Genomic DNA, 26,835 nt, shown 5'->3' with positions numbered 1-26,835 from the left:
AAAATGTGGTGTCCAGAATTGGACACAATACTCCAGCTGGGGCCTAACCAGTGATTTATAAAATTTAGCATAACTTCCTTATGCTTCATGATTGAGACATGCCCTACCCACCTGGATCCATGTAATCTCCTGGGAGAGGCTTAAAAGTTGGATAAAACCCAAGGTCAGTGACAGAAAAAAACAATCTGGAAAATTGCTCTCCGACTCCCCGTGATCCAAGCGAGACCAGGAGACCACGACTCCTTTAACTTGGTACCCACCTCTCGTATGATCTGTTGTCCAGCCCACCCAGGAACACGTCTCATCTGAAGGAATTCAGCGAATCAGCGTTCACCGCGCGAGCTGGCAATTTGTTCCACAGGTCCGCCATTCCCTGGGAAAAGAAAAACAATTTTAACACGTAACCTCGTTCACCTCTTGCGTAACTTACACATGTGCCCTCTGGGTCTGCCCAAAGTTACTGATGAGATAATCTGCCCGCTGGGACACAATCCGGTCTGTCACTATTTTATAGACGGTGTTCAAATCGTCCCCAGAAGTCGACAGTTCTCGAACGTACACAGCCCCAGCTTTTTAAGCTTTTCTGGGTAGCTGAGGTGCTTTAAGCTGATGTTGTCAGATGTTCACACACCATGCTCTTTCCAGGTGTATCACTGGATAGGGAAAAGAAATTCCCGGCTGATTTTCCTGGGCCGATTCACTCACCAGGTCACTATTGAGTGGCGACTGTTCAGAGCGACTCCTGTGTGGGTGATTTTTACGCTCAGTAGGAACGATGTTCGTGTTGGGGAATGCAACACTAACACAGTGTTAGCACCAAGCACTCTCAGCTGAGGTGTCGCTCGATTTCATACACAGAAACATAGAAAATAGGTGCAGGAGTAGGCCATTCGGCCCTTCGGGCCTGCACCACCATTCAATAAGATCATGGCTGATCATTCCCTTTCCTGCTTTCTCTCCATACCCCTTGATCCCTTTAGCCGTAAGGGCCATATCTAACTCCCTCTTGAATATATCCAATGAACTGGCATCAACAACGCTCTGCGGCAGGGAATTCCACAGGTTAACAACTCTCTGAGTGAAGAAGTTTCTCCTCATCTCGGTCCTAAATGGCCTACCCCTTATCCTAAGACTGTGTCCCCTGGTTCTGGACTTCCCCAACATCAGGAACATTCTTCCCGCATCTAACCTGTCCAGTCCCGTCAGAATCTTGTATATTTCTATGAGATCCCCTCTCATCCTTCTAAACTCCAGTGAATAAAGGCCCAGTTGATCCAGTCTCTCCTCATATGTCAGTCCTGCCATCCCGGGAATCAGTCTAGTGAACCTTCGCTGCACTCCCTCAATAGCAAGAACGTCCTTCCTCAGAGTAGGAGACCAAAACTGAACACAATATTCCAGGTGAGGCCTCTACTCGGCCCCAACCTCAAAAAAAACACCAGTATAACTTTTATAATTTCTCACAACAGGCTCTCCCCGCCCTCCCGTGACCGCTCTGAGTGAGGTTGCCAGCTTTAGTGCCCACTCACTTTGGGCTGCGGCTCCAGGCTCATTAGCAATTGGACTGAACTTTGCTGAAACCTTTTTCACGTGTTTATTTATTGTCGGTGACAGCCCTGGCTCAGTGGGTAGCACTCTTGCCTCCGCGTCAGAAGGTTGAGTTCAAGCCCCAATCCAGAGACACGAGCACAAAATCTAGGCTGTCACTCCAGTGCTAGTACTGAGGGAGTGCCGCACTGTCAGAGGGGCAGTACTGAGGGAGTGCTGCACTGTCGGAGGGGCAGTACTGAGGGAGTGCCGCACTGTCGGAGGGGCAGTACTGAGGGAGCGCTGCACTGTCAGAGGGGCAGTACTGAGGGAGCGCTGCACTGTCAGAGGGGCAGTACTGAGGGAATGTTGCACTGTTCGGAGGGGCAGTACTGATGGAGCGCTGCACGTCGGAGGGGCAGTACTGAGGGAGTGCTGCACTGTCGGAGGGGCAGTACTGAGGGAATGTTGCACTGTCGGAGGGGTAGTACTGAGGGAGTGCTGCACTGTCGGAGGGGCAGTACTGAGGGAGTGCTGCACTGTCAGAGGGGCAGTACTGAGGGAGCGCTGCACTGTCAGAGGGGCAGTACTGAGGGAGTGCTGCACTGTCGGAGGGGCAGTACTGAGGGAGTGCTGCACTGTCGGAGGGGCAGTACTGAGGGAGTGCTGCACTGTCGGAGGGGCAGTACTGAGGGAGCGCTGCACTGTCAGAGGGGTTGTACTGAGGGAATGTTGCACTGTCGGAGGGGCAGTACTGAGGGAGCATTGCACTATCAGAGGTGCCGTCTTTCAGATGAGACGTTAAACCGAGGTCCCGTCTTCCCTCTCAGGTGGACATAAAAGATCCCACGGCCACTATTCCGAAGAAGAACAGCGGAGTTCCCCCTGTTGTCCTGGCCAATATTTAGCCCTCAATCAACATCACTAAAACAGATTATCTGCACATTGTCACATTGGTATTTGTGGGAGCATGTTGTGTGCAAATTGGCTGCCACGTTTCCTACATTATAACAGTGACCACAGTCCAAAGTTACTTCAATGGCTATAAAGCGCTTTGGGACGTCCTGAGGTTGTGAAAGGCACTGCGGAAATGCAAGTTCTTTCTTTTTATTTGGGACCTTGATGGCAGTACAGGAGACTTTACTGTCTGGGTTGGACTGCTACATGTGAAAAGTTTGAAACTGCAGCACTGGCAAACACACTGTCCAGTGTGAAACGCAGCTATAGACCAAACAACAACTTGTATTTAAGGGGTTATGGGGAGCGGGCGGGGAAGTGGAGCTGAGTCCATGATCGGATCAGCCATGATCGTATTGAATGGCGGAGCAGGCTAGGGGGGCCGTATGGCCTACTCCTGCTCCTAGTTCTGATGTATGGATTTATATAGCGCCTTTAATTTAAGGAGTGTAATCAAACAGAATTTGACATCAAGCACATAAGGAGACATTAGGACAGGTGAAAGAAGTCGATTTTAATGAGCGTCTTAAAAGGAGAGAGGCGGAGAGGTTTAGGGAGGGAATTTCAAAGTGTTGGGCCTCGACAGCTGAAGGTATGGCCACCAATGGTGGATCGACGGAAATCAGGGATATGCAGAATTGAAGGAGTGCAGAGATCTTGGAGGATTGTGGGTCTGGAGGTTACAGAGATGGGGAGTGGGCGAGGCCATGCAGGGATTTGAAAACAAAGATGGTAATTTTAAAACCAAGTTTCAATCCCCAGTGTGTGCAGTAACTGATCTCGGCTCGGCTGCCATTGGGACCATCATAATGGACTTCTATGACCGAGCTAAGGAAGAGAAAATCAATCGAGTAGATTGATTCCCACTCCGGGGAGAATGTTCTGGTCAGTACGTGCAAAATTCATAAACACATTGTGGAGAAACTGACCAAAGATCTTCAGGAGTCTATTTATAATCTTTCTGCACTTGGCCATCAAGGATCCAAAGCTTCTTCGGCAGCACCTCCCAAACCCACAACCTCTACCACCTAGAAGGACAAGGGCAGCAGGCGCATGGGAACACCATCACCTCCATGTTCCCCTCCAAGTCACACACCATCCTGAATTGGAAATATATTGCTGTTCCTTCATTGTCACTGGGTCAAAATCCTGGAACTCCCACCCTAACAGCGATGTGGGAGCACCTTCACGACACGGACTGCAGCGGTTCAAGGCGGTGCTCACCACCACCTTCTCAAGGGGCGACTGGGGATGGGCACTAAATGCTGGTCTCGACAGCGACGCCCACATCTCACAAACTAATTAAAAGAACCAGGGAAATTGCCAGCTCCTGTGCGCAAGAAGCCCCACAACTGAAATAAAACCAAATCAGCTCTTAATTGGACGAGACCCGCAGTTCTAACACAGTGAGGACAAGAATTAGGAGTAGGCCATTCGGCCCCTCGAGCCTGCTCCGCCATTAAATGAGATCATGGCTGATCTTCAACTCAACTCCACTTTCCTGCACTGTTCCCATGTACCTCGATTCCCCCAGAGTCCAATTAATATTCCCTTCATATGGTGAATCCCCGGTCCCTGGGCAGAAACTCAGGCCTGGGTTGCACCATGATCCGAGGCCCAGGGATGGACCACAGCCCGGGGTGTGTGGGCACCAGGGACGGACCACAACCCGGGGTGTGTGGGCCCGGAGATGGACCATGGCCCGGGGTGTGTGGGCCCCAGCGATGGACCATGGCCCGGGGTGTGTGGGCCCGGGGATGGACCATGGCCCGGGGTGTGTGGGCCCGGGGATGGACCATGGCCCGGGGTGTGTGGGCCCCAGCGATGGACCATGGCCCGGGGTGTGTGGGCCCCAGGGATGGACCATGGCCCGGGGTGTGTGGGCCCCAGGGATGGACCATGGCCCGGGGTGTGTGGGCCCAGGGATGGACCATGGCCCGGGGTGTGTGGGCCCGGGGATGGACCATGGCCAGGGGTGTGTGGGCCCCAGCGATGGACCATGGCCCGGGGTGTGTGGGCCCGGGGATGGACCATGGCCCGGGGTGTGTGGGCCCGGGGATGGACCATGGCCCGGGGTGTGTGGGCCCGGGGATAGACCATGGCCTGGGGTGTGTGGGCCCCAGCGATGGACCATGGCCCGGGGTGTGTGGGCCCCAGGGATGGACCATGGCCCGGGGTGTGTGGGCCCCAGGGATGGACCATGGCCCGGGGTGTGTGGGCCCAGGGATGGACCATGGCCCGGGGTGTGTGGGCCCGGGGATGGACCATGGCCCGGGGTGTGTGGGCCCCAGCGATGGACCATGGTCCGGGGTGTGTGGGCCCGGGGATGGACCATGGCCCGGGGTGTGTGGGCCCGGGGATGGACCATGGCACGAGGTGTGTGGGCCCGGGGATAGACCATGGCCTGGGGTGTGTGGGCCCCAGCGATGGACCATGGCCCGGGGTGGGTGGGCCTGGGGATAGACCATGGCCCGGGGTGTGTGGGCCCCAGCGATGGACCATGGCCCGGGGTGTGTGGGCCCCAGCGATGGACCATGGCCCGGGGTGTGTGGGCCCCAGCGATGGACCATGGCCCGGGGTGTGTGGGCCTGGGGATAGACCATGGCCCGGGGTGTGTGGGCCCCAGCAATGGACCATGGCCCGGGGTGTGTGGGCCCCAGCGATGGACCATGGCCCGGGGTGTGTGGGCCCCAGCGATGGACCATGGCCCGGGGTGTGTGGGCCCGGGGATAGACCATGGCCCTGGGTGTGTGGGCCCCAGCGATGGACCATGGCCCAGGGTGTGTGGGCCCGGGGATAGACCATGGCCCGGGGTGTGTGGGCCCCAGCAATGGACCATGGCCCGGGGTGTGTGGGCCTAGGGATCGACCATGGCCCGGGGTGTGTGGGCCCCAGCGATGGACCATGGCCCGGGGTGTGTGGGCCCCAGCGATGGACCATGGCCCGGGGTGTGTGGGCCCGGGGATAGACCATGGCCCGGGGTGTGTGGGCCTGGGGATAGACCATGGCCCGGGGTGTGTGGGCCCAAGCGATGGACCATGGCCCGGGGTTTGTGGGCCTGGGGATAGACCATGGCCCGGGGTGTGTGGGCCCCAGCGATGGACCATGGCCCGGGGTGTATGGGCCCGGGGATGGACCATGGCCCGGGGTGTGTGGGCCCGGGGATGGACCATGGCCCGGGGTGTGTGGGCTCGGGGATGGACCATGGCCCGGGGTGTGTGGGCCCAGGGATGGACCATGGCCTGGGGTGTGTGGGCGCGGGGATAGACCATGGCCTGGGGTGTGTGGGCCCGGGGATAGACCATGGCCTGAGGTGTGTGGGCCCCAGGGATGGACCATGGCCCGGGGTGTGTGGCCCCAGGGATGGACCATGGCCCGGGGTGTGTGGGCCCGGAGATAGACCATGCCCCGGGGTGTGTGGGCCTGGGGATAGACCATGGCCCAGGGTGTGTGGGCCCCAGGGATGGACCATGGCCCGGGGTGTGTGGGCCCGGGGATAGACCATGGCCCGGGGTGTGTGGGCCTGGGGATAGACCATGGCCCGGGGTGTGTGGGCCTGGGGATGGACCATGGCCCGGGGTGTGTGGGCCCGGAGATAGACCATGCCCCGGGGTGTGTGGGCCTGGGGATAGACCATGGCCCAGGGTGTGTGGGCCCCAGGGATGGACCATGGCCCGGGGTGTGTGGGCCCGGGGATAGACCATGGCCCGGGGTGTGTGGGCCTGGGGATAGACCATGGCCCGGGGTGTGTGGGCCTGGGGATAGACCATGGCCCGGGGTGTGTGGGCCCCAGCGATGGACCATGGCCCGGGGTGTGTGGGCCTGGGGATAGACCATGGCCCGGGGTGTGTGGGTCGGGGATAGACCATGGCCTGGGGTGTGTGGGCCCCAGGGATGGACCATGGCCCGGGGTGTGTGGGCCCCAGGGATGGACCATGGCCCGGGGTGTGTGGGCCCGGAGATAGACCATGCCCCGGGGTGTGTGGGCCTGGGGATAGACCATGGCCCGGGGCGTGTGGGCCCCAGGGATGGACCATGGCCCGTTGTGTGTGGGCCCGGGGATAGACCATGGCCCGGGGTGTGTGGGCCTGGGAATAGACCATGGCCCGGGGTGTGTGGGCCTGGGGATGGACCATGGCCCGGGGTGTGTGGGCCCCAGCGATGGACCATGGTCCGGGGTGTGTGGGCCTGGGGATAGACCATGGCCCGGGGTGTGTGGGTCGGGGATAGACCATGGCCTGGGGTGTGTGGGCCCCAGGGATGGACTATGGCCCGGGGTGTGTGGGCCCCAGCGATGGACCATGGCCCGGTGTGTGTGGGCCCGGAGATAGACCATGGCCCGGGGTGTGTGGGCCTGGGGATAGACCATGGCCCGGGGTGTGTGGGCCTGGGGATGGACCATGGCCCGGGGTGTGTGGGCCCCAGCGATGGACCATGGTCCGGGGTGTGTGGGCCTGGGGATAGACCATGGCCCGGGGTGTGTGGGTCGGGGATAGACCATGGCCTGGGGTGTGTGGGCCCCAGGGATGGACTATGGCCCGGGGTGTGTGGGCCCCAGCGATGGACCATGGCCCGGTGTGTGTGGGCCCGGGGATAGACCATGGCCCGGCGTGTGTGGGCCCGGGGATAGACCATGGCACGGGGTGTGTGGGCCTGGGGATAGACCATGGCCCGGGGCGTGTGGGCCTGCGGATAGACCATGGCCCGGGGTGTGACCATGGCCCGGGGTGTGTGAGCCCGGGGATAGACCATGGCCCGGGGTGTGTGGGCCCGGGGATAGACCATGGCCCGGGGTGTGTGGGCCTGGGGATAGACCATGGCCCGGGATGTGTGGGCCTGGGGATAGACCATGGCCCGGGGTGTGACCATGGCCCGGGGTGTATGAGCCCGGGGATAGACCATGGCCCGGGGTGTGTGGGCCCGGGGATCGAGCAGTGTGTGGGCCCGGGGATAGACCATGGCCCGGGGTGTGTGGGCCCGGGGATCGAGCAGTGTGTGGGCCCGGGGATAGACCATGGCCCGGGGTGTGTGGGCCCGGGGATAGACCATGGCCCGGGGATAGACCATGGCCCGGGGTGTGTGGGCCCGGGGATAGACCATGGCCCGGGGTGTGTGGGCCAGGGGATAGACCATGGCCCGGGGTGTGTGGGCCTGGGGATAGACCATGGCCCGGGGTGTGTGGGCCGGGGGATAGACCATGGCCCGGGGTGTGTGGGCCCGGGGATAGACCATGGCCCGGGGTGTGTGGGCCTGGGGATAGACCATGGCCCGGGGTGTGTGGGCCCGGGGATAGACCATGGCCCGGGGTGTGTGGGCCAGGGGATAGACCATGGCCCGGGGTGTGTGGGCCGGGAGATAGACCATGGCCCGGGGTGTGTGGGCCTGGGGATAGACCATGGCCCGGGGTGTGTGGGCCCGGGGATAGACCATGGCCTGGGGTGTGTGGGCCCCAGGGATGGACCATGGCCCGGGGTGTGTGGGCCCCAGCGATGGACCATGGCCCGGTGTGTGTGGGCCCGGGGATAGACCATGGCCCGGGGTGTGTGGGCCCGGGGATAGACCATGGCCCGGGGTGTGTGGGCCTGCGGATAGACCATGGCCCGGGGTGTGACCATGGCCCGGGGTGTGTGAGCCCGGGGATAGACCATGGCCCGGGGTGTGTGGGCCCGGGGATAGACCATGGCCCGGGGTGTGTGGGCCTGGGAATAGACCATGGCCCGGGGTGTGTGGGCCTGGGGATGGACCATGGCCCGGGGTGTGTGGGCCCCAGCGATGGACCATGGTCCGGGGTGTGTGGGCCTGGGGATAGACCATGGCCCGGGGTGTGTGGGTCGGGGATAGACCATGGCCTGGGGTGTGTGGGCCCCAGGGATGGACTATGGCCCGGGGTGTGTGGGCCCCAGCGATGGACCATGGCCCGGTGTGTGTGGGCCCGGAGATAGACCATGGCCCGGGGTGTGTGGGCCTGGGGATAGACCATGGCCCGGGGTGTGTGGGCCTGGGGATGGACCATGGCCCGGGGTGTGTGGGCCCCAGCGATGGACCATGGTCCGGGGTGTGTGGGCCTGGGGATAGACCGTGGCCCGGGGTGTGTGGGTCGGGGATAGACCATGGCCTGGGGTGTGTGGGCCCCAGGGATGGACTATGGCCCGGGGTGTGTGGGCCCCAGCGATGGACCATGGCCCGGTGTGTGTGGGCCCGGGGATAGACCATGGCCCGGCGTGTGTGGGCCCGGGGATAGACCATGGCACGGGGTGTGTGGGCCTGGGGATAGACCATGGCCCGGGGCGTGTGGGCCTGCGGATAGACCATGGCCCGGGGTGTGACCATGGCCCGGGGTGTGTGAGCCCGGGGATAGACCATGGCCCGGGGTGTGTGGGCCCGGGGATAGACCATGGCCCGGGGTGTGTGGGCCTGGGGATAGACCATGGCCCGGGATGTGTGGGCCTGGGGATAGACCATGGCCCGGGGTGTGACCATGGCCCGGGGTGTATGAGCCCGGGGATAGACCATGGCCCGGGGTGTGTGGGCCCGGGGATAGACCATGGCCCGGGGTGTGTGGGTCCGGGGATAGACCATGGCCCGGGGTGTGTGGGCCCGGGGATCGAGCAGTGTGTGGGCCCGGGGATAGACCATGGCCCGGGGTGTGTGGGCCCGGGGATCGAGCAGTGTGTGGGCCCGGGGATAGACCATGGCCCGGGGTGTGTGGGCCCGGGGATAGACCATGGCCCGGGGATAGACCATGGCCCGGGGTGTGTGGGCCCGGGGATAGACCATGGCCCGGGGTGTGTGGGCCAGGGGATAGACCATGGCCCGGGGTGTGTGGGCCTGGGGATAGACCATGGCCCGGGGTGTGTGGGCCCGGGGATAGACCATGGCCCGGGGTGTGTGGGCCTGGGGATAGACCATGGCCCGGGGTGTGTGGGCCCGGGGATAGACCATGGCCCGGGGTGTGTGGGCCAGGGGATAGACCATGGCCCGGGGTGTGTGGGCCGGGGGATAGACCATGGCCCGGGGTGTGTGGGCCTGGGGATAGACCATGGCCCGGGGTGTGTGGGCCCGGGGATAGACCATGGCCTGGGGTGTGTGGGCCCCAGGGATGGACCATGGCCCGGGGTGTGTGGGCCCCAGCGATGGACCATGGCCCGGTGTGTGTGGGCCCGGGGATAGACCATGGCCCGGGGTGTGTGGGCCCGGGGATAGACCATGGCCCGGGGTGTGTGGGCCTGCGGATAGACCATGGCCCGGGGTGTGACCATGGCCCGGGGTGTGTGAGCCCGGGGATAGACCATGGCCCGGGGTGTGTGGGCCCGGGGATAGACCATGGCCCGGGGTGTGTGGGCCTGGGGACAGACCATGGCCCGGGGTGTGTGGGCCTGGGGATAGACCATGGCCCGGGATGTGTGGGCCTGGGGATAGACCATGGCCCGGGGTGTATGAGCCCGGGGATAGACCATGGCCCGGGGTGTGTGGGCCCGGGGATAGACCATGGCCCGGGGTGTGTGGGCCCGGGCATCGACCATGGCCCGGGGTGTGTGGGCCCGGGGATCGAGCAGTGTGTGGGCCGGGGGATGGGAGATTTGGGGATTTTCTCACCTCACCGCAAATGGGTCCCAAATAGAGCCGGGCATTTCCGGTTTGTTAAATGTTAAAAACCTGGGAAATGTGCCCGAGCCGGTTGGTCGCTGAGGATCCGAGCGCGAACCGGGGCCGCGGGTCACAGAGCAATGGGCGGGGCCACAAGGGTCAGCCTGAGGGGGCGAGCCGCCGGGGGGGTCACAGGGCAATGGGCGGGGCCGCGGTTGCCATGGAGAGCGCGGTAACTACAACAAGATGGCGGCGCGCGGTTGGTTGGAAAGTTTGCAGCAGGCGAAAAAAACCGCGGCGGTGCAGGAGGGTGAGAGAGGCCGGGGACAGAGGGGAGCGGGGAGAGGCCGGGGCCAGGGGGGGGAGCGGGGAGAGGCCGGGGCCAGGGGGGGGGAGCGGGGAGAGGCCGGGGCCAGGGGGGGGGAGCGGGGAGAGGCCGGGGCCAGGGGGGGGGGAGCGGGGAGAGGCCGGGGCCAGGGGGGGGCAGCGGGGAGAGGCCGGGGCCAGGGGGGGGCAGCGGGGAGAGGCCGGGGCCAGGGCGGAGCGGGGAGTGGCCGGGGCCAGGGGGGGGGAGCGGGGAGAGGCCGGGGCCAGGGGGGGGGGAGCGGGGAGAGGCCGGGGCCAGGGGGGGGGGAGCGGGGAGAGGCCGGGGCCAGGGGGGGGGGAGCGGGGAGAGGCCGGGGCCAGGGAGGGAGCGGGGAGAGGCCGGGGCCAGGCGGGGAGGCGGCGGGAGAGGCCGGGGCCAGGGGGGGAGCGGGGAGAGGCCGGGGCGGGGAGAGGCTGGGTTGGCGTACAGAAGGGAGCGGGGAGAGGCCGGGCCCGGGGAGGGACAGGGCACCGGAGACTGGAAGGGCCTGGTGTCCCCGCGCGGACACAGATGGAGCAGCGGGTTTGAGCGAAGCTGAGCGAGAAGCCAAGCTGTTGGAGAAGGGGAGAACGGGTGCGGGGGAAGGGATACTGTGCAAACTCTGAGCAGGCCAGTGAAACTTTTCTTGATATATATTCATGACTTGGGTGTACAGGGCACAATTTAAAAATTTGCAGATGACCCAAAACTTGGATAGATAGTGAACAATGAGGATAATGATGGACTTCAAAAGGCTGGTGAAATGGGCGGACAAGTGGCAGATGAAATTTAACGCACAAAAATGCGAAGTGATGCATTTTGATAGGAAGAACGCGGAGAGGCAATATAAACTGAAGGGTACAATCCTAAAGGGGGTGCATGAACAAAGACACCTGGGGGGTATATGTGCACAAATTGTTGAAGGTGGCAGGGCAGGTTGAGAAAGCAGTTTTTAAAAAAAAGCATACAGGATCGTGGGCTTCATAAATAGAGGCATAGAGTACAAAAGCAAAGAAGTTATAAAACACTGGTTTGGCTTCAACTGGAGTTTTGTTACCAATTCTGGGCACTGCACTTTAGGAAGGATGTGAAGGCCTCAGAGAGAGGGTGCAGAAAAGATTTATGAGATCGATTCCATGGATGAGAGACCAGTTATGTGAATAAACTGGAGAAGCTGGGGTGGTTCTCCTTAGAGCAGAGAAGGTTGAGAGGATAGGGGTGTTCAAAATCATGAGGGGTCTGGACTGAGTAGATAGAGAGAAACTGTGCCCATTGGCAGAAGAACCAATGGTGACATGACAAATCTTTTTTTGCGCAGCGAGTGGTTAGGATCTGGAATGCACTGCCTGAAAGGGTGGTGGAAGCAGATTCAGTCGTGGCTTTCAAAAGGGAATTGGATAAGTACCTGAAGGAAACAAATTTGCAGGGCTGCGGGGACAAGGACGGGGGAGTGGGACTAGCTGAAGTGCTCTTGCAGAGAGCTGGCACGGGCTCGACTGGCCGAATGGCCTCCTCCTGTGCTGTAACCATCCTATGATTCTATGAGATAAAACATTGGTGGTGCAGGGAAAGGCAATATTTATGGTGCTTAGGGAAATTGGTTGCGACTAAGGGGCAGATCTTTGGGAACCAATAAGTTTAAAAGAGTTAATCTGAGGATTCACTGCAAGATATGTGTGAATTGTTCCGCTGTCTGTGTCTCTTGTGCTGATTGTAATGCTGACTCCTCTCAGCTCTTAACATTTGTTTCCTCCCCCCTCCCCCCCAGGTAAGAGGAAAGTGCATTATTTGTTTCCTGATGGCAGAGAACTGGTGGAAGAATATGAAGTCTCCAACGATCAACTCACGGGTGAGGATCAGATTGTTCACTGTAGGCTATAATTTCCTCTGGCAGCGTGCTGGTTAATGGGTCTGTTTAATATTTCTTTCTGAACTCCACAGACATTTTATGCAAACACTTTTAAAATTTGTTCTTGGGCTGTTGCTGTCATGCGCAAGGCTACATTTTGAAGTAACCTTGGCGAGTTGCCGCAGTGGATCCTGTAGATCGGACTCACCGGGCCTGGCAAGCACCGAGTATTCCAGCACACTCCTGACTTGGGCTTTGTAGATGTGGAGTGGCTTTGAGGGGGTCAGGAGGGGAGACACATGTCACAGAGTGTTGATGTAGCTGGTCCCGTTCAGCTTCTGGTCATTGGTGACCCCCCAGAATGTTAGACTGAGGTACGGGGGAGCTCGCTGAATATGGTGCCCTTGAAAGTCAAAGGGAGGTGGCTGGGCTTTCTCTTGTTTGCCTTTTCAAGGGATATGTAAAACGTTCTTTGTTCCAGTCCTACTCGGGTCCCCTCCCTCACCTCTGTTTCCGGTACATTGATGACTGTATCAGTCCCGTTTCCTGCTGTTGCCCCGAACTGAAAAATGTTGTCAACTTTGCTTCCAATTTCCACCCTTCTCTTGCCTTCACATGGTCCCAACAAACACTCCCAGGGCAGGTACAGCACGGGGTTAGATACAGAGTAAAGCTCCCTCTACACTGTCTCATCAAACACTCCCAGGGCAGGTACAGCACGGCTTAGATACAGAGTAAAGCTCCCTCTACACTGTCCCATCAAACACGGCTAAGTTAGGTATACCACAGGTTATTAAATTCAGTACAGACTATGTATCACAGCTGCCATCTTCTGTATGGCTCGGTGACACATCAGTAACGTGTCTGCACCATTTATTCCGGTGTAGTTGTGGTTACTGGAGCAGGGCTGCACAGGCTGTTACCGTCTCATAAGAATATAAGAAATAGGAACAGGAATAGGCCATACGGCCCCTTGAGCCTGCTCCGCCATTCAATAAGATCACGGCTGATCTGATCATGGACTCAGCTCCACTTCCCCGCCCGCTTCCCATAACCCCTTATTGTTTAAGAAACTGTCTATTTCTGTCTTAAATGTATTCAATGTTCCAGCTTCCACAGCTCTCTGAGGCAGCAAATTCCACAGATTTACAACCCTCAGAGGAGAAATTCTTCCTCATCTGTTTTAAATGGGCGGCCCCTTATTCTAAGATCACGGCCTCTAGTTCTCGTCTCCCCCATCAGTGGAAACATCCTCTCTGCATCTACCTTGTCAAGCCCCCTCATAATCTTATACGTTTCGATAAGATCACCTATCATTCTTCTGAATTCCAATGTGTATAGATAGGCCCAACCTACTGAACCTTTCCTCATAAGTCAACCCGCTCATCCCCGGAATCAACCTAGTGAACCTTCTCTGAACTGCCTCCAAAGTAAGCATATCCTTTCGTAAATATGGAAACCAAAACTGCACGCAGTATTCCAGGTGTGGCCTCACCAATACCTTGTACAGCTGTAACAAGACTTCCTTGCTTTTATACTCTATCCCCTTTGCAATAAAGGCCAAGATACCATTGGCCTTCCTGATCACTTGCTGTACCTGCATACTATCCTTTTGTGTTTCATGTACAAGTACCCCCAGGTCCCGCTGTACTGCAGCACTTTGCAATCTTTTCCATTTAAATAGCAACTTGCTCTTTGATTTTTTTTCTGCCAAAGTGCATGACCTCACACCTTCCGACATTATACTCCATCTGCAAAATTCTTGCCCACTCACTTAGCCTGTCTATGTCCTTTTGCAGATTTTTTGTGTCCTCCTCACACATTGCTTTTCCCCCCATCTTTGTATCGTCAGCAAACTTGCCGACGTTACATTCAGTCCCTCCTTCCAAATCGTTAATATAGATTGTAAATAGTTGGGGTCCCAGACTGATCCTTGCAGCACCCAACTAGTTACTGGTTTCCAACCAGAGAATGAACCATTTATCCCGACTCTCTGTTCTGTTAGTTAGCCAATCCTCTATCCATGCTAATATATTTCCTCCAAACCCGTGAACTTTTATATTGTGCAGTAACCTTTTATGTGGCATCTTGTCAAATGCCTTCTGGAAGTCCAAATACACCACATACACTGGTTCCCCTTTAACCATCATGTTTATTTCATCCTCAAAGAACTCCAACAAATTTGTCAAACATGACTTCCCCTTCATAAATCCATGCTGACTCTGCCTGACCGAATTTTGCTTTTCCAAATGTCCTGCTACTGCTTCTTTAATAATGGACTCCAACATCTTCCCAACCACAGATGTTAGGCTAACTGATCTATAGTTTGCTGCTTTTTGTCTGCCTCATTTTTTAAATAGGGGTGTTACATTTGCAGTTTTCAAATCTGCTGGGACCTCCTCAGTATATACTGCTGCTGTTCCTTGCCTGCTCTAGGGCAGTGCCTTCCATTTTGGTCCTGTTCAATTCAGGAGCAAATTCAGACAACAAATTCAGCTTCTCTGAATAGCTGTCTGCTGTGTGAGCAGTGGAAATCTAGGATAATGAACCTGGCCATGTCACGTGTGAGTTATAAGCCTATAAATACAAGGGCATGTTTTCACTGTTAAATTTTGAACAGAATACAGGTTTCCTCAGTTTGTTGCATGCTGGATTGTATTTGTTGGTTCACATACCGATCACATTGAGAATCTTCTCTGCTTTGTAGTTAGAAAGTGGAAGCAGAAGAATACACTGAGATCCCCTGGACAGTGGCAGTTCGAGGTGGGGGAAGCGTTTTCTCGAGCAGTCGGAGGCCTGGAGCAGCAACTGATACAAGAAAGTAGCAGCAATGTAAGTGGGTTTAAACTAATAAGACTTGCATTTATATAGCCTTTCATGTCCACCTTTCATGTCTAAGTGCTTTACAGCCAATGAAGTACTTTTTGGCATGTCGTCACTGTTGTACTGTGGGAAATGCGGTACCCAACTTGCACACAGCAAGCTCCCATAAACAGCAATGTGATAATGACCAGATAATCTGTTTTTGTTGTTGATTGAGGGATAAATATTGGCCCCAGGACACAGGAGAACTCCCCTGCTCTTCTTCAAAATGGGATCTTTTACATCCACCTAAGAGGGCAGACGGGACCTCGATTTAACGTCTCATCCAAAAGACGGCACCTCCATTAGTGCGGTGCTCCCTCACTGGGAGTGTCAGCCTAGATTTATGTGCTCAAGTCTTTGACTCAGAGGCGAGAGTGCGACCTACTGAGTCACGGCTGACACTAGGAGCATAAATGACTGTGCCTAAATTCTCTAGATTTCATTAAGTGTGGGTGGCCCTTTGGTGGAAGGGTGCGCACTCCTTATTGGGTTTAACACATGCTGCTCTCTGACTTCCACCCAGCTCCCACCCGATTTAAAACATATATTGTAATAAAGTTCACCGATCAATGTTCCCTGTTAGCTGTGCTTTGTTCTGCGACGTGTTTCTATTAACACGTGGTCCCGTAAGATTTCTGCGTGTACGCGGCACTTACAACGTACAAGCTGGCGGGCGGCCTGCGTGGGACCTCGCAGTTTACTGCGTGATATCGCAGCCGCACACCTTAGCGGGAACACTGACACCGGTTACTTTTAAAAATTATAATTTGTATCTATTTTTAAAAACTCATTGCAGCCTATATTCACAAGGAAAGACACCATATCGAGCTTCCAGTGGAGGATCCGGAATCTGCCCTACCCAAGAAAGGTCTATAGCGCCACCATCGACCCAGCCGAGAGATGCTGTATTGTGAGAACCTCTAATAAAAAGTAATTCGTTTTACGTTGCTGATGGAAGTTTCTGTGCCCCCGGGCTCTGTCTCTTCTCTTTCACACACCCGAGGAAGACCAGCTATATGTTTCTGCAATTTCTGTTTTTATTTTAGTTTTACAGCATTTGTAGTTTTTCTTTTGGGAGCTTTCTCCTGTCGGTTCCCCCCCCCCCCCCCCCCAATTCCCCCAAACCCTTCTCTGGTGCTGACTCCTGCTGGGGTATGGGTCCCATGGGTGCTGGCTTCTCCCCGCTGCCTCACCCATTAGTCCATCCTTCATGTGTGAGCCCAGATATAGGATATATGGCACAGAAACAGGCCATATCTCCCAACCAGTCCATGCCAGCCTTTATGCTCCACTCGAGCCTCCTCCCATCCTTCCTCGTGAAACTATCAGCATAACCCTCTATTTCCTTCTCTTCATATGCTTATCTAGCTTCCCCTTGAATGCATCTGTGCCAATTGCCTCAACAATCCGTGTGGTAGCGAGTTCCACATCTGAGTCAAGAAGTTTCTTCTGAATTCCCTATTGGATTTCTTGCTGACTATCTTTAAATTGATGGCCTCTGGTTTTGCTTTTCCCCAAAAGTGGAAACGCTCTCTCTCTATCCACTCGATCAAAATCTTTCATAATTTAAAACATTTTAGGTCACCCCCTCAGCCTTTTCAATGCACTTCCCCATTGAGCCATCAAGTAGCCTGAATGACATGTTTAAAAAAAGTAAATGATTTTTTGAACATCAAGGTACACAGTATCAACCGGGATTCCTACCTCAACCAACCTCATCACCTCCTCGAAACATTCAACCGGGTTAGTCAGACATGACGTTTCCCTGAAGCCGCGCCGAGACTCTTTAATAACTCTTTCTCTGTCAGGTGGTGATGCTATGCACTACTAATGATCCCTTCCAGTAACCTTCCTATCACACAAGTCAAGCTAATGGGCCTGCAATTTCCTGGTTCACACTCGATGCCTTTTTAAATATTGGCATCACATGGGGGTCATGGAATCATAGAAATGTATGGCACAGAAGGAGGCCATTCGGCCCATTATGTCCGTGCCGGCTGACAAAGAGCTATCTAGCCTAATCCCACTTTCCAGCTCTTGGTCCGTAGCCTTGTATGTTACGGCACTTTAAATGCACATCCAAGTACTTTTTAAAAGTGAGGGTTTCTGCCTCTACCATCCTTTCAGGCAGTGAGTTCCAGACCCCCACCACCCTCTGGGTGAAAAAAGTTCTCCTTAACTCTCCTCTAATCCTTCTACCAATTACATTTAAATCTATGCCCCCTGGTGGCTGTTCCCTCTGCTAAGGGAAACAGGTCCTTCCTATCTAGGCCCCTCATAATTTTATACACCTCAATTAAGTCTCCCCTCAGCTTCCTCTGTTCCAAAGAAAACAACCCCAGCCTATCCAATCTTTCCTCATAGCTAAAATTCTCCAGTCCTGGCAACAGGCTTGTAAATTTCTGCACCCTCTTCAGTGCAATCACATCCTTCCTGTAATGTGGTGACCAGAACTGCACACAGTACTCTAGCTGTGGCCTAACTAGAGTTTTATACAGCTTTAGCATAAACTCCCTGCCCTTGTATTCTGTGCTTCGGCCAGTAAAGGAAAGTATCCCGTATGCCTTCTTAACCACCTTATCTACCTGTCCTGCCACCTTCAGGGATCTGTGGACATGCACTTCAAGGTTCCTCTGTTCCTGTACACGTCTGTGTCCTACCATTTAATGTGTATTCCCTTGCCGTGTTAGCCCTCCCCAAATGCATTACCTCACACTTCTCCGGATTGAATTCCACTTGCCACTTTTCTGCCCACCTGACCAGTCCGTCGATATCTTCCCGCAGTCTACAGCTTTCTTCCTCACTATTAACCACACTACCAATTTTTGTATCGTCTGCAAACTTCTTAATCATTCCTCCTACATTGAAGTCTAAATCATTGATGTATATGACAAAAAGCAAGGGACCGAGTACTGAGCCTTGTGGAACCCCACTGGAAACATCCTTCCAGTTACAAAAACACATGGTGCCGACTGCCAGGTTGGCCTGACAAATATGTTGGCAGCCCTGCGCCCCCTTTTGGGTGCCAGGCCACTGGCCTGGCCGAAACCCTCCCTGGTGGCCCAGAGTTTTGAAATTGCAGAGGCTCTCCCCTTTAAGTGAAGGGGAGAGCCATGGTGCCGTGATTACATCATCACGGCGGCGACTCCATTCCCGCCCCCAACTTCTGCCCCTTAATTGCTGTCACCGTGTTTTTGCCCCTCGGGTGTAGTCACCGCCCCCATTTACACCGACTCCCGCATCAAAACAAAAAAAACCCCAAAGAGCGCAATTTCGCGAAAGAGTCGACCCGAACCGCAGCTGCGGTTAAAAACCACCAAAACGGGGTGGGAGCGTCCCGTTTTGGTCGGGGGCAATTTGTACCCCATAGCGTCTAACTTGGTGATGCTAAAGTCCATGAGCTCCACTCCAGAGACGAGAGCACATGTTAATCTGACACTCCAGTGCAGTACTGAAGGAATGCTTTCGGATGAGACGTTGAACCGAGGCCCCGTCTGCCCCCTCAGATGGATATAAAAGATCTCATGGCACTATTTGAAGAAGAGCAGGAGAGTTCTTCCTGGTGTCCTGGCCAATATTTATCCCTCAATCAAAATCACACACATTATCTGGTCATTATCACATTGCTGTTTGTGGGAGCTTGCTGTGTGCAATTTGGCTGCCATAGTTCCCACATTACAACAGTGACTACACTCCAAAAGTACTCCATTGGCTGTAAAGCGCTTTGGGATGTCCTGTGAACATGAAAGGCACGACTCAATGCAAGTTAGTTGTTCTTAGTCTGTTATTGGGGTTGTATAAATCCAAGAGACTGCTGTTGAGACTGACCCGGGCTCCCTTTTGCTCTGTCCAGGTATTACAAGAAATTTAACATTCCAGATATGGACCGGTGCCGATTGCCCCTGGACTGCTCAGCGCTCAGCTTCACGCACGCCAACAACACCCTCATCATCACAGTGAGTACTTTCATTTTCCATACCACCCCCAGCCGACAGGGCAAAGAGAGAGTGTGCTCCTGCATCAATGACGCCCGACATTGCTTGATGTGGTCCAGTCCGACTGGATGATTTAAACCTGTTGTGTGTCGGGCATGCTCAACACTGCACCCCTTGGACTTGATGGAGTGAAGGTGGAGTCAGCGCAGAGAGAATGACCAGGTGGGAGAGAATAAGGGTTTGCCTGGGACCAGGGTATAAGAACATGAGAAAAAGGAGCAGGAATAGGCCATCTGGCCCCTCGAGCCTGCTCCGCTATTCAATAAGATCATGGCTGATCTGATCTTGGTCTCAACTCCACTTCCCCGCCCGGTCCCCATAACCCTTCACTTCCCTATCATTCAAAAATCAATCTATCTTCGCATTGAATTTATTCAATGACCCAGCCTCCACAGCTCTCTGGGGCAGAGAATTCCAGATTCACGACCCTCCGAGAAGAAATTCCTCCTCATCTCCATTTTAAATGGGCGACCCCTTATTCTGAGGCTATGCCCCTAGTTCTAGATTCCCCCACAAGGGGAAACATCCTCTCTGCATCTACCCTGTTGAGCTCCCCTCATAATTTTATACATTTCAATAAGATCAACTCTCATTCTTCTAAACTCCAATGTGTATAGGCCCAACCTGCTCAACCTTTCTTCATAAGACAACTCCTTCATCTCAGGAGGTATCACAAGTGGAGATGAGGTTAGTGGATCAGCTGACCAACAGCTGCAGAATTATCACGGCAATTGGAGGGCCAAAGACTGGCCATTTGGGATTTTGATAGTGGAGTTGTCAGTGACTTGAGGGAAAGTTTTTTTTTGGGGTAGATGCAGAAGGAAAGTGAGGTGTGGGTGGTGAGGGATATAAGGCAATGTTTGGCGATGGTAGGGGCTGTAATAGAGACCTTGGGAGTGGAGAAGCCACAGGAGAGATTGAGGTGTTAAGATTTTTAAATGCATTAATAGGGATTTTTTTCTCCCTCAGTATCAAAAGCCGGCTGAAATCTTGCGGCTGGAACAGGAGGTGTTGCAGGAGCTGAAGAAGATGAAGGTGACTGATGACGGAGACGTGGACTGCAAAACGCAGTGATTCTGAATGCTCGTCGCCTGGCTCCCCAGCATAGAATCCTTGTGTGAAGGAGCTGAACACTAGCAACAGCTGTGCTGATAAACATGAAGCCTGGTGACCCAGGACATCCCAGTGTACTGGGTGACACGGTGTGAGTGTGGGGAGGGGGGTTTAAAATTAGATCTTAAACTAACTGGAGAGAGGGCGTTTGCTGGCTTTGGAGGGCAGGGGAATACTACCACCATCCCAGTCGCGCTGTAAATTGCAGAACCTCAATAAAATACGCGGTATTTATATTAAACCTGCAATGTGTGATCTTGCCACCTCCAGGCTGCTTGGGCGGTGGTAGCACTCTTATCTTTGAGTCAGGAGGTTGTGGGTTCAAGTCCCACTCGAGACTCCAGCACAAAAATCTAGCTCGACACTCCAGTGCGGTGCTGAGGGAGCGCTGCACTGTCGGAGGTGCCGTCTTTTGGATGAGTTGTTAAACCGAGGCTCCGTCTGCCCTTTCTGGTGGACGTAAAAGATCCCCTGGCACTATTTTGAAGAGCAAGGGAGTTCTCCCCTGTGTCCTGGGCCAATATTTATCCCTCAACCAACATCACAAACAGATTATCTGGTCACGATCACGTTGCTGTTTGTGGGAGCTTGCTGTGCGCAAATTGGCCGCTGCATTTCTTACAATTCAACAGTGACGACACTTTCAAAAAGTACTTTGTTGGCTGTAAAGCGCTTTGGGTTATCATGAAAGACACTAGATTATTCCTCAATTATTTATTTGTAGTGCTGAGGATCAGTGGGATGAGACAGGAGAGTTACTTCGCTCGATAGTGTGAAGGGACTGAGCGAATGCACTGTATCCCAGCCTGGGTCAATGCGTCTGGGACAGGAAGGGGAGAAAACAAGGCGTTAATCCACCTGCCTACCGTCATCAGGTGGCTGAACACTCACCAGTTCCAGTGCATCTATAAATTCAAATATTTTGTTTTAATTTAAATCAGGAGGTTCATGCTGTGAGGACACAGTATGGTCTGCAGTTGAGTAACATCCAGTCTGTATTTTTTGATTGGCCGTTTAAGTTTAGTAAAGAAAGAAAAAAGACTTGCAATTTCTACAGTGTCTTTCATGACCTCAGGACGTTCCAAAGTGCTTTACAGCCAATGAAGTACTTTTGAAGTGCAATCACTGTTGTACATGCGCAGTATTGTGAATGGGCCCCGCAGGCCCTTAAAGAGGCCATGCATCCAAAAAATAATTAAAGGGAACACATAGAAGCATAGAAACTAGGTGCAGGAGTAGGCCATTCGGCCCTTTGAGCCTGCATCGCCATTCAATAAGATCATGGCTAATCATTCCCTCAGTACCCCTTTCCTGCTTTCTCTCCATACCCTTTGATCCCTTTAGCCGTAAGGGCCACATCTAACTCCCTCTTCAATATATCCAATGAACTGGCATCAACAACTCTCTGTGGCAGGGAATTCCAGAGGTTAACAACTCTCTGAGTGAAGAAGTTTCTCCTCATCTCAGTCCTAAATGGCCTACCCCTTATCCTAAGACTGTGTCCCCTGGTTCTGGACTTCCCCAACATCTGGAACATTCTTCCTGCCTCTAACCTGTCCAATCCCATCAGAATCTTATACGTTTCTATGAGATCCCCTCTCATTCTTCTAAACTCCAATGGCTACAAGCCCAGTTGATCCAGTCTCTCCTCATATGTCAGTCCTGCAATCCCGGGAATCAATCTTGTGAACCTTCGCTGTACTCCCTCAATAGCAAGAGTGTCCTTCCTCAGATTAGGAGACCAAAACTGAACACAATATTCCAGGTGTGGCCTCACCAAGGCTCTGTACAACTGTAGTAAGATCTCCCTGCTCCGATACTCAAATTCTATAGCTATGAAGGCCAACATGCCATTTGCCTTCTTCACCGCCTGCTGTACCTGCATGCCAAACTTCAATGACTGATGTACCATGACACCCAGGTCTCGTTGCACCTCATCTTTTTCCTAATCTGCCACCATTCAGATAATATTGTCTTCCTGTTTTTGTCACCAAAGTGGATAACCTCACATTTATCCACATTATACTGCATCTGCCATGCATTTGCCCACTCACCTAACCTGTCCAAGTCACCCCGCAGCCTCTTAGTATCCTCCTCACAGCTCACACCGCCACCTAGCTTAGTGTCCTCTGCAAACTTGGGAGATATTACATTCAATTCCTTCATCTAAATCATTGATGTATATTGTAAATAGCTGGGGTCCCAGCACTGAACCCTGCGGCACCCCACTGGTCACTGCCTGCCATTCTGAAAAGGATCCGTTTATTCCGACTCTCTGCTTCCTGTCTGCCAACTAGTTCTCTATCCACGTCAGTACATTACCCCAATACCATGTGCTTTAATTTTGCATACTAATCTCTTGTGTGGGACCTTGTCAAAAGCCTTTTGAAAGTCCAAATACACCACATCCACTAGTTCTCCCTTGTCCACTCTACTAGTTACATCCTCAAAAAATTCTGGGGAGATTTGTCAAGCATGATTTCCCTTTCATAAATCCATGCTGACTTGGACCGATCCTGTCACTGCTTTCCAAATGCGCTGCTATTTCATCTTTAATAATTGATTCCAACATTTTCCCCACCACCAATGTCAGGCTAACCGGTCTATAATTCCCTGTTTTTTTCTCTCCCTCCTTTTTTAAAAAGCGGTGTTACATTAGCTAACCTCCAGTCCATAGGAACTGATCCAGAGTCAATAGAATGTTGGAAAATGATCACCAATGCATCCATTATTTCTAGGGCCACTTCCTTAAGTAGTCTGGGATATAGCCTATCAGACCCTGGGGATTTATCGGCCTTCAATCCCATCAATTTCCCTAACACAATTTCCTGACTAAGGATTTCCTTCAGTTCCTCCTTTTCGCTAGACTCTCGAACCACTAGTATTTCCTGAAGGTTATTTGTGTCTTCCTTAGTGAAGACAGATCCAACGTATTTGTTCAATTGGTCTGCCATTTCTTTGTTCTCCATTATAAATTCACCTGATTCTGACTGCAAAGGACCTATGTTGGTCTTCACTAATCTTTTTCTCTTCACATATCTATAGAAGCTTTTGCAGTCAGTTTTTATGTTCCCTGCAAGCTTCCTCGCATACTCTATTTTCCCTGCCCTGCCTGAAACCATCGAAGTTACCTTTCCTTAAGTTCAGGACCCTAGTCTCTGAATTAACACTGTCACTCTCCATCTTAATAAAGAATTCTACCATATTATGGTCACTTTTCCTCAGGGAGCCTCACACAACAAGATTACTAATTAGTCCTCTCTCATTATACAACACCCAGTCTAGGATGGCCAGCTCTCTAGTTGGTTCCTCGACATATTGCTCTAGAAAGCCATCCCTTATACACTTCAGGAAGTCCTCCACCGTGTTGCTACCAACTTGGTTAGCCCAATCTATATGTAGATTGAAGTCGCCCAATGATAACTGCTGTACCTTTATTGCACGCATCCCTAATTTCCTGTTTGATGCCATCCCCAACCTCACTACTACTGTTTGGTGATCTGTACACAACTCCCATGAGCGTTTTCTGCCCTTTGGTATTCCACAGCTCTACCCATACAGATTCCACATCATCCAAGCTAATATCCTTTCTTACTATTGCGTTAATTTCCTCTTTAACCAACTCTGCCGCTTGTATGGGTCTGAAATGTGTTTAGAATTATTTTGACCTGCTTACTAGTGAATGGGTGCATGACAGTACCTGTGGCCTTGAGCTAACTGGCAGTCCCACTCCAGGAAAGCAGTAAACAGAAATATATCGGGTACAGGAAAAAGTGTTCCCAAGGACAGAGTTGAGGTATATTGTTAGCAGAAAAGGCTTACTGAATAACTCACCGAATAATGTTTGATGGGACAGTGTAGAGAGCTTTACTCTGTATCTAACTCATGCTGGGGTACAGATGCCTGCAACACTTACCCAAGCGGCCATTCTTGAGCCCAGACAATATCCAGCAATCATCAGTTCTGCACTTTTCACAACAGGCAAATGAACAGCAAGCAGGGGCAGGAACCCTGGCAGATTCTTTTACCCCATCGTAACTCAGGGACATAGACCAATCAGCATCTCCGAGCAGTTGTGCATTGTCAGAGCCGCTTTGCCCTTCTGAGCAGGCAGTTAAGGCCTCTGAAAGACCCCACTGGCAGATTCAAAGAGCAGGGAGTTCTCCGGGCCCAACGTTCCTTCCTCAAGTCAACCAACACCACCGAAAACGAGTACGACCTGTTGTTTATCTAGTCATGCACAAATCGGCTGCTGTGTTTGCCGACACGGTAACAGTGACGACAGGTGAAGCGCTGTAGGATGTTTCAGAGATGTCTGTCCTGCAGAAATACAAGTTGGGCTGGATTTTCGGTTCTGCTCATTTCGGGGCGGTAAAGTGTGTGCCTGGGAACAGTTTGATGCTCAGTCAGCAAAATTCATCAGCTGGGCTCGGAGTTTGGGGCTAAGAGAGGCGTTGCGCACCTCTTTTGGGGTGCTAGGCCGGCTGAGCCACTGAAAATCCGTTATTAAAGAGCCGGCCTCGGAGCGCCCTGAGAGAGGATTCTGTGGCAAAAAAAAAAATCGTACCTAAAAACACAACAAGCATTCCCAAAACATTAAACACCCCACAATAAGTGACATCGCATAAACAATCAAACTTGCCTCATTCACCAATTCCATCACTCACCGTTGCCGGGACAGCTCTGATCGCCTGGTCCCACCATGGGGTGCTATAGGGTCAGCGCACAACAAATTTCACCACGCAGTCGAAACCAATGGCATTGCACGCCGGCTCAACACACGCTCAGCGCCCCCACAAAACCAACAACTCATTGCACGCTGGGTGCTGGCTGGCCGGCCGACTGCCCGTAAACCATTGCCACCTCCATTACCCCCCTCCCCTCCGGGGCATGAACAGTGGCGGCATCATATCAAAAATCCAGCCCTAAACTTTATTTAAAAATTTCTTTCAAACATCAGGACATTGCTACAGCCCTTAGCAGCTTCTCTAGGTAACGCTAGTTATAGGAATCGAGTTAAAGAGGAGAAATTACAAGTGATCGCGGCAACATTTATACACAAGTTATATAAAATTTATTGCAAATAAAGCACTCTTCCTCTTTAAAAAATAACACAAATGATTCTTAAAGGGACGGCAGAGTTGGAAGTGTGAAGGAACGGTTCCTGTCTCTAAAGCACCGATTGACAATGTGCTGGCTTCAGATGTGCAGTTTGGGGGTCCCCAGGTTACGGCCCGCTCTGGGTGCCCACCAGTTTAATTCTCGTGCCGTGGTTCAGAGGTGGTGAAATCCAATGTGTAAAGTGCGTGGGCCAAGGCGGCGTAGAGGTGCGAGGTAGTAAATCGGAGGCAGTACACAGGGCTGCTGCTAGGGGATGAGAGGAAAAACACCTGGAGAGGAAGAAAACAATGTTGGTTAGCTCTGTGACCCACGCTTGGCTGTCATTTGGAGAGATTGCTGCTTTGTACGGAGGGGCAACAGACTCCTGTGTGAGACAAGGAAGCACGGGTTCTCCTGAATCAATCATCATGTTTGCTGCCCTCTGCTGGGACACAGGAAGCGGCTGCTACCTCTCTCAACGTCTCGTTCCACAGGTGAGCCTAGACACTAATCACCTGTTGCGACTGTCTCTATAACAGTGGCTGCGCTGTGCGGAAAGGGCTACAAGATGTACGAGAGATGTGGCTAGGTGCGACAGTTGATCAGCTCCGTTGGGCAGGCCACATTGTCCGCATGCAAAACACGGACTCCTAGAGCAAGCATTCTACTCAGAACTCCTTCACGGCAAACGAGCCAGAGGTGAGCAGTAGAAACATTACAAGGACACCCTCAAAGCCTCCCTGATAAAAGTGCAACATCCCCACTGACACCTGGGAGTCCCTGGCCCAAGACCGCCCGAAGTGGAGAAAGAGCATCCGGGATGGTGCTGAGCACCTTGAGTCTCATCGCCGAGAGCATGCAGAAACCAAGCGCAGGTAGCGGAAAGAGTGTGCAGTAAACCTACCCCTTCCCTCAACCACTGTCTGTCCCACCTGTGACAGAGATTGTGGCTCTCATATTGGACTGTTCAGCCACCTAAGGACTCATTTTAAGAGTGGAAGCAAGTCTTCCTCGATTCCAAGGATATGATGATGATGGTGCGACAGAAATGTTTCAGCAATTTGTAAGTCATTTATGGCTCAGTTGTATGGTACAATAGTAGGATCCCGAGGGTATAACTGTCAGGATAGACTTAACAGGCTGGGGCTCTTTTCTCCCGAAGACTGAGGGGTGACCAGATAGAAGTCTTTAAGATTATGAAGGGGTTCGATAGGGTAGACAGAGATAAAACGTTTCCACTTGTGGGAGTCCAAAACTAGATGCCATAAATATAAGATAGTCACTAATAAATCCAACAGAGAATTCAGGAGAAACTTCTTTACTTAAAGAACGGTAAGAATGTGGAACTCGCTACCACAGAGAGTGGTTGAGGCGAATAGTATAGATGCACTTAAGGAGAAGCTGGAGAAGAACATGAGGGAGAAAGGAATAGGAGTATGAAGAGGAGTGGGAGGAGGCTCAAGTGGTGAATATACATTGTAAATATATATTTACAA

At 53.5% G+C, this 26,835-nt stretch overlaps 3 protein-coding genes across 6 annotated transcripts in view; 1 reads left to right on the top strand and 2 right to left on the bottom strand.

The window, feature by feature from the left end:
* poll (polymerase (DNA directed), lambda) overlaps positions 1-10,220 on the bottom strand; it is a 44,112-nt gene extending 33,892 nt beyond the window's left edge. Inside the window, exons 1-2 of one of the 2 annotated variants that reach the window (XM_070876394.1) lie at positions 10,141-10,220; positions 261-373 (exon numbers count right to left, since the gene is read on the bottom strand). The gene's annotated coding sequence lies outside the window, so the exon portion shown is untranslated. Of the gene's footprint in view, positions 1-260; positions 374-10,080 lie in introns of both variants that reach the window. The other variant, XM_070876393.1, reaches the window with a different exon arrangement.
* An 82-nt stretch (positions 10,221-10,302) lies between these two features.
* On the top strand, positions 10,303-20,480 carry dpcd (deleted in primary ciliary dyskinesia homolog (mouse)). The gene is made up of 6 exons (XM_070874939.1): positions 10,303-10,381; positions 12,186-12,266; positions 14,974-15,098; positions 15,928-16,061; positions 18,985-19,087; positions 20,096-20,480. Exons 1-6 carry the CDS (start codon positions 10,318-10,320, stop codon positions 20,198-20,200), a joined length of 612 nt encoding a protein of 203 aa, XP_070731040.1. The 5' UTR covers positions 10,303-10,317; the 3' UTR covers positions 20,201-20,480.
* A 4,810-nt stretch (positions 20,481-25,290) lies between these two features.
* The window catches only part of fbxw4 (F-box and WD repeat domain containing 4), a 158,163-nt gene continuing 156,618 nt past the window's right edge, over positions 25,291-26,835 (bottom strand). For all 3 annotated transcript variants that reach the window (XM_070876390.1, XM_070876392.1, XM_070876391.1), the window contains one exon: positions 25,291-25,629. In XM_070876390.1, the coding sequence (XP_070732491.1) occupies positions 25,495-25,629 (135 nt within the window). In that variant the 3' untranslated portion in view covers positions 25,291-25,494. The remainder of the gene's footprint in view (positions 25,630-26,835) is intronic.

The sequence above is a fragment of the Pristiophorus japonicus genome, chromosome 3 (assembly GCF_044704955.1).
Source record: "Pristiophorus japonicus isolate sPriJap1 chromosome 3, sPriJap1.hap1, whole genome shotgun sequence".
Lineage (NCBI taxonomy): Eukaryota > Metazoa > Chordata > Chondrichthyes > Pristiophoridae > Pristiophorus > Pristiophorus japonicus.
Note: the sequence above shows the minus strand (reverse complement) of the source record. Positions and strands in the feature narration are given on the sequence as shown.

Bases quoted from the DNA above. Each gene is read 5' to 3' on its own strand.
- dpcd (XM_070874939.1), top strand. From the start codon at position 10,318: ATGGCGGCGCGCGGTTGGTTGGAAAGTTTGCAGCAGGCGAAAAAAACC. The intron at 10,382-12,185 runs GTGAGAGAGGCC...CCTCCCCCCCAG, and splicing joins AACCGCGGCGGTGCAGGAGG to GTAAGAGGAAAGTGCATTAT. The intron at 15,099-15,927 runs GTAAGTGGGTTT...AACTCATTGCAG, and splicing joins TACAAGAAAGTAGCAGCAAT to CCTATATTCACAAGGAAAGA.